The following is a 7,576-nucleotide window of genomic DNA, read 5'->3' on the forward strand; positions in this document are numbered from 1 at the left end:
GGCTTCATGTGTGCATGACTTGGTTATTTATGTCATAGGAAATATATCCATGTATATTGAAATATCATGATCAACTGGTAAGAATGCATATTCATGAATCTACTGTTACATGTTTATTTATTGCATCACTAAGTCTATGACTTAGCGTGTAAGTGATTTACACGTAGGTACCAAGAGACGAGAAGAACAAGAATAGAAGTGGCAAAGACAGTATCATTACTACTAAGAGATCAGATTAGAAGTAATCGACAAAGTAGGTATTTTGTTGTATATAAAAGTGTTGGCATGTAATAAGTCGTTAATTACGAGTACTCTGATCGAGTTTGTATTTTGTGATCATTTTTATGTAAATTAACTAATTTTGTTTTAAACAAAGTTTTAAATTTCTATGTTTTTCAAAAGAGTCAAAGTTTGAAAAATCAATATGACACTTCAGACTCGTATTCGGGTCGGGTATGGGTTGGGTTGTTACAGTGTTTACCTTAAGCTTCAGCCGTATCAGCAAACATCCTTGGCACTTCAAAAGAACCTAAAATTGGCTACTCGATTTTTTGGTCCCTACATAGTGATTCAACGAGTGAGATTTGTAGCTTATAAACTAAAATTACCCGATCAATCGAGTTTTTCATGTCAGTCTCTTAAAGAAGAAGGTAGGTGAACAAACGATTACCTCACTCGACCCTCACGGAGATTGATACTGAAGACACTTAAAGGTATATCTAATCGGTGTATTAGCCAAACGGATAGTGAAACGAAATAATCAGGCAGTTACACAACTCCTTATTCAATGGACGGATTTAAGGAAGGAAGACGCAACGTGGGAATACTATACAATTCTCCAAAATTTGATCATTGGGGACAAGGATCGTCTGAATAGGGTATTGTCATGGCAGAAGGAGAAAGGGAGAGGAAGTTTCGGGAAGAAACAGAATTAGGGCTCACTGAATTGGAGAATTTGAGAGATAAGAAGTTAGGGATTTAAAAGGAAAAGAAAATGGGAGATAAGAAATTACCTAACGGGGAAACTATATTGGAGCAGCCCAGAGGAGAGATCCATATTAGTGAAGCAGCTGAAGGATCCAGACTAAAAGACAACCCACCCATAAAGCCCACAAAGAATGTTGTTGGAAGGAATCCAACCAATAAGTAAACGGTTATGCTACCAGACAAAGGCATTGACACTTGTAAACAAATAACTGGAAGTTGTTAGTGCATATATCCATTAGAATTGTAATCGAGAACTTATGATGATATTTTGAATGAAATTTTTCTTCTTCAATCTTCTTTCTTTTCTAAAATCCTTAATTCTTATAGTTTTCATCACTAGTTTGTGACATTTTTTCCTCATTATCGACTTCTTTATAGTTCTGATATGAAAGAAACTACTTTTGGTGTCGATGAATCAATGGGAGTCCAAAAATCTGGATTTGAAAGAAAAGTTTTAAGGGTCCTTTTCATAAGTTATCCAAAAATATCAAACGACATTAGACATTTAACGGCTAGGTGACCAAAAAGAAAAAAATTCAAATTTTAAGTGGTAAAATGAAAAGTTTTTGAAATTGGAAGACTAAAGTAAAATTGAGTAACCCAGAACATAGTTTACCCTAATATTTTGGGACATATTTATCACGGCAGCGCAGTTTTAATGAAACCCATAACTGAGTAACGGGTCTTATTGGACCAATTTACTGTACAGCTGAAGCCTTGATGGGCACATCCGAACAGATGTGGTTTAAAGGGATAAGACAATGACATGGAACATAATGCCGACATGGCATTGAATTAAATCAAAATATTATTTAAATGCACCTTATTTTAAGAAATTTAAATTACCTTATTAAGAAAAAAAAACTCAACAATAAAATCAAATTGAGTTGTAGTGGATGAAATAAATTCGGACAAGTTGGACACTTGCCCTGTGGAACATATGCTTCCTGGCCCATAACGAGGTACAGCATGTGACAAACATTCTCTCCACGGAAAAATCTCATATTAACGTAAAGTTTGTCTTTCATCACAAGTGAAAAAAAAAACGAATACGGCAATTTAGGCAATCAATATAAACTTTGTTTTGTTCCTTTTCACAATGAGGCGAAGCGCTGCCATTACTCAACTCCACATGCAAACCTTGTTATGGTAACATATCCAAAATCTTTCATTGCATATAAAAAAACTTTCTTTTAACTAAAAAATTTACAGTAACTGATCTAAGTAAAGAAATTCGAGTCTTGACCATTGCATGTGTGTTGAAGTAGACAGAAAAATATTTGGCTTGTTTGTTACCTTGGCCCGGCTTGTTCTTCATTCCGTCATCCATTTTATTGTCCGATTTAGATGATGGTACCCTTCACTTTTCTTGCAACCTACCCTTATTATTACACAACATGAAGAGGGCATAACTCTCCACCCAACAACAGCTAAGTCTCCGTGTGAACTGAAGATCGAGTTGCCATGCTATGCTTTTCATTTTTCTTTATTATATACCTTTTGCATGCTTTGTAATGGTAAATGAGACATTTCTGCTGTTGGTTCAGCTGGAGTATGAGCGAATTTGATATTTCTTACCTGTATTCACATAGCTTCATGGTGACAAGTTTTCGTCATCTGAACTTCCATCTTGTCTCACATTATACCTGCTAAGAACAGGTAGTGAGGCAGTTGCGGATATCCGAAAGGATCGAGCAGAACCCACCATTGTTCTATCCTGCATTTGCCCCACTTCCTTGCAGACATGATCCAATATCGACAGGAAATCTCTCACGATCATGAAGATTCTGAAAGGATGAGCTTCTTCCTTTGCTGCATTCCCATGAAAATATTCAGTAACTTCTTTCACTTGCAGTAAGGCTTTTCTTTCATCGGTTTTGATCTTAGATATCTCCTCTTCAGACTCTTTTAGAAACATCCTCATCGAGTTGAAGAAATTCCCCTGCATATCTGCCTTCTCATATTGTAAAACCAGCCTGACCTTCTCAAGCCCCATTTCAAGCTTCGACACGTAACTGCTTAGGACATCTGAGTCCATTCCTGCTGCCTTCTTGACATTACCGAGGTCTCTGCTCAAGCCAGCCACAACCTGTAATCCTTGCTTCCTGAAATCATCCTCCTTAATGCTTGACGGCATTTGTTTTCGGGATTCCCATTCGTAGAGTTAGTACCAGCACCTTCGGATCTAATGATCTCCTGAACAACAAAGTGCAGTAGTGTCGTTTTCCCATCCGTTCCCTTTATATCAACAAGTTTCAAAAGGGTATCAAGTTTAAAAGCTTTAGCATCACCGCGATTGGTGCCATCATTCATCCGGTTTCCTGTCCTCAGAACAGCCTCTAGGAGTTTGAGAAATAGCCTGCTATTCTTCAATTCCTCACTTGCTTCCTGAAACCACATAGAGACAAATGAATTTATAGGAGCATTTACCAGAAAGTTTTTAGAACTTTTTTCATGTTAGAGTCATGGGATGTTTAAGTCGCACCGAGCATTGAGCCTTATGAATTTTAATACCTCAAGGGTTTGAAAAGACTTCCTCAAGTACTTTACTTCTGCATCAAAGTTCGCTCTATAGAGCATGGCTTCAATTCTTTTGAAGGCAAAGGGGATATCGAGTACGGTCTTGAGAAATCTTTCTGCAGAACCTAGTTTCGAGATGTCTCCACTGTACTCTACAAGTTTTATTTCTTCCTCCTTTGTTGGAGCCATCTTTACCAAAGTCTCCAACAGCTCAGCACCTAAGCTTTCCGGGTTACCTGTTAATGCAACATGTGATGTATTTATCTATATATTTCTACCTAAGCAGCTTACTTCAAAATGAGTTAAGCTAGTTGCTACTTCAGTGGCAAATCTCAGCTATCTATGAGGTAATGTATTTATGTTAGCAAAGGTTTGATATGCAAAATCATTTTAAAAGGCTTGGAAAGTTGAAAGCATCGAGATCAAGAACCTAAAAACAAATTATACCAGATAGCTAAAAGTCGGTTTACAATAATTTACTCTAGTATTAGATCAAAAGCAACGAACTGCCAATTGATAATGTTTCTTTGGGATAAGTGAAAACCAACAAATTGTATGCTCTTAAATCCTATTGTATATCTAAGATTCAAGGACCTGATTATTGATAGAAAATGGAAAAAGATTGATGATACTAATGACTTACCATCCAAAAGAGCTTCCGACACCTCGTCTCGAGTTACACTCAGTGCTCTCAACAGTATGGCAATATTCTGTGACTTCTTTGGATTCAACACTCTGTTTTCCAGTTCAACAGGAGGCAGAACCGATCTTCTAATAGGTTCTTTGGGTGCTGAATTTGTGGAATTGCAGCCAAAAAGGGTCTCCATCATATCCTCATTCAATCTGCAAACAAAGGCAAGCAATTTAGAAGTTGTGTTCTGAAAGCTTAGTATCCTCGGTATGTACTTTGTACGAGTTTTTTTTATCACTCACTGAAACGAGCTTGATTTTAACTGGTCCCACACTGTAGCTCTCTCCGAGGTTGCTCGTACTTTGTCCCAGTGCAGGGCCTTTAACTTGGGCTTTGCACTATCCATGTCTTCCCCATCTGTCTTCTCTGAAGAACTGGCACCTTTATGATTAGCCTCTTCCACGGATTTTCTAGTCACATTCCCTACACTTATTTTGGGACTTGGGGTCGACGATTCTTGCTTTTTCAACACTTGGGAAGGTTTTGGAGGCACATTGGTTTCCATATGCATTACTGTCTTTGGTATTGAAGGTCCTACTGCTGCTGCTGGGGGCGGAGGGGGCGGTGGAGGTGGCGGAGGAGGAGGAACTGGAGGAGGAGCTGGAGCTTTTGTTCTTTGTGGGGATGAATGGCTGGTAATTGATCGAAGCAGTACCCTATTTGGAGGAGGAGGTGGGGCGGAGAATTTAGCCCTTTTTGCATAAGTAACTTCTTGGGTCTCATGTAACTCCGCTGCTAGCCCTTCTGATTGTTGAAGAGGCAGAGACGGTGGCGCTGGAGGAGGAGAAGGAGGCTGCTGCCGCCGCGGCTGCTGCTGCTTTATTGAAGGTATAATAACATGCTTCATTTCCGGTGAAGAAGTTAAAACCCTTGTCTTCGGAGATGCCCTTTTGGAACGAGGACCAGAATTAGCATTCCCATTCATTTCATTCCTCGCCGGAGTCACCAAATTGCCACTAACCGAACGCGCAACTGGAGTATAATAGCTGTCTTCGTTGCTAATAATGGACCCCTGTGGGGTATAAAAACCAGTCCCCTGACTCTCTTCATACGAAGACGACGATGAAGACGACATTGCCGTCGGTGAAGCATTCTCGAGCGAAGGAGGCTTAGCCAATGGAGGCAATGGCTGCAACTCCGGACTCGGCCGATAACGATCAGATCTCTTACCCGGATTCAATTTATGATAAGGTGAACCATTGGCTCCACCATTAGCTTCAGTCACCGATCTACTGCTCGGCTCCACAGTTCCAATGTAAAGAAAACTCGAAGGTGGCACTCTGGAATCTTCCTGGAACCTCTCCGAGTTGCCTCCGACGAGCTTTTGAGTTTCTCCAGGGTGTTTAGCCCTGTGACGGTACAAAAAGAAAGCAAGTCCGGATAACATTCCCAGAGTGACAATTCCAACTGAGATTGCGATTGCAACCTTTTTAGCTGGTTTGGCGGGTTGTGTTGCGGCAGGAATTGGGATTGAGCCATTGGTAGGTGCAGCCGGTGGTGCAATCTGTTGATTCTGATCTGGGGAGTGTTGGTCCGATGGAACTTCAGGGAAGAATGGTTGACTTGGGTCTGGGAAAACAGGAGCGTCGGGCGACGGAGGAGACGGTGGAGGTATAGAATTGTCAGTACCTGGAGGTGGGGCTGTACCAGCTGGAAACAATGGTTGGTGTAGAATTCTTCTATGAATGATAAAATCCTGAATTACAGATGATGTTGATGAAGGAAACGAGAGTAAAATGAAAAAGAAGATGACATGATAAGGTGGTGTCATGGTGGATTTTTCAGGGTCGAAGATCTTTCTTCTTTTTCAAAATTCATCAAGGGGGAGGGGGGAGATGAGTTTGTTTCTGCTTTCGACCCTTGGCAAAACACCACAAAGAAAAGATTAAAAAAAAATGGGATCTTTATTAAGAGAAAGAAGAATTGGGCTTCTTTTAGTCAGGGGAACCTTCTTTTTGCTGCAAGATCTGGTGCCCTCTTCCTCTTCCTTCAAGTAGCTGAGATCAGCCATACCCGCATTATTTTATTATATATATTTTTATATTTTTACAAGCCCTTTTTCCCGTAAATTCCCTCAGTAAATGCTTTACCGGAGGCGGAGGAGTTATGGGATTACGAGTTTGGAAGATTCCATAACTAGGTTCCAGTTTTTTTATATACAAATCTTATACTTAATAATTATTTTAGTGCCATAATATATTCAATTTTAAATAATATTATTATGAATTAAGTTATATTAGTCAAATTGTTTAATAATTAATTATTAATTAAATACAATTAATCGATCAATGAATAAAATTTAGGGTAAACTACAAGATTGATAACTTTCATTTAAGTTTTATATACTTTTACTTACTGAATTCAAAAAATATAAGAATTTGTCAGTTTTTTTTATTTAATTAAGATGTGGTCAATAAATATTAACTGTCGTTAGATCTTTAATTAATAATTAATTATGAAAAGTTAAAAAGGATACACTACATAATGATCATTAATGTTTGAGTAAGTTTTTTATTTTTCCATTGAAGTTTCAAAAATAACAAATTGTCACTAAAACATCAAATAGATCATCGAACAATGATTTTGTATCTAATTTATTCAAAAAAAACTTCCTAATTTATTGTTATCATTCAAAAGTGACTAAATCTTAATTAAATAAAAACGAAATTGACCAAATATTTTTTGGATTCAGTGAAAAAAATGTGCAAAACTTAAACAAAAGTGATCAATGTTGTTGTTTACCCTAAAATATATTATGATTTATCAAAATAATAATAAAAAGTAAAAAAGTTATTATTTAAAATAATAAAATTATAATTACAATTATAATTAAAAATATAAATAACATTATATCTAAATAATCATCTCAATAATCAACCATTAGATGAAAATTATCTCAATAGTTAGAGTTACTTTTATTACATATCTCTAAACTTTGCTTTTTGTTGGTCTCCAAATTTTTAAATATTTTATTTTTATTTTTAAATTATAAATTTTCTTCTAAACGAGTCTATAAACTTTTAAACATTAAAATTCTATCCTCTAACTATGATTCTCATTCTAAATTAGTTTTGAAAACTTTCAAAATTTATCCTCAAACTATCGAATATACACTAATCAGTCTTCTACTAAGAAAATCATTATTAAGATTGTAATATAAATAATAATATGCTGCGATATAAACGATAATTAATGTTGATTTAAATAAAATAATAATCTAATTTAAAATTTTAAAAATTATTATTAAAAAATTTAAAATTTGTAAATAAATGAAGATAAAAAAACCATCAATTTTATTTTAATTAATAATTTTGAAGGGTGTAATGTAACATTGTTATTATTTTATATCACAATATATCACAACGTGGTACAAGCCAA

The 7,576-nt window shown here is 36.5% G+C and overlaps 1 protein-coding gene across 1 annotated transcript; it reads right to left on the reverse strand.

Moving 5' to 3' along the window:
* Positions 1 to 2,133: 2,133 nt before the first annotated feature.
* Positions 2,134 to 6,178, reverse strand: LOC120125656 (formin-like protein 6). The gene is given in 5 exon segments (XM_039144030.1): positions 2,134 to 3,106; positions 3,109 to 3,375; positions 3,502 to 3,743; positions 4,151 to 4,350; positions 4,441 to 6,178. Coding segments are annotated over 5 exon segments (2,763 nt in total). The 5' UTR covers positions 5,970 to 6,178; the 3' UTR covers positions 2,134 to 2,581.
* Positions 6,179 to 7,576: the final 1,398 nt, after the last annotated feature.

This window comes from Hibiscus syriacus, unplaced genomic scaffold (genome assembly GCF_006381635.1).
Source record: "Hibiscus syriacus cultivar Baekdansim isolate YM2019G1 unplaced genomic scaffold, ASM638163v2 tig00110435_pilon, whole genome shotgun sequence".
Classification (NCBI taxonomy): Eukaryota; Viridiplantae; Streptophyta; class Magnoliopsida; order Malvales; family Malvaceae; genus Hibiscus; species Hibiscus syriacus.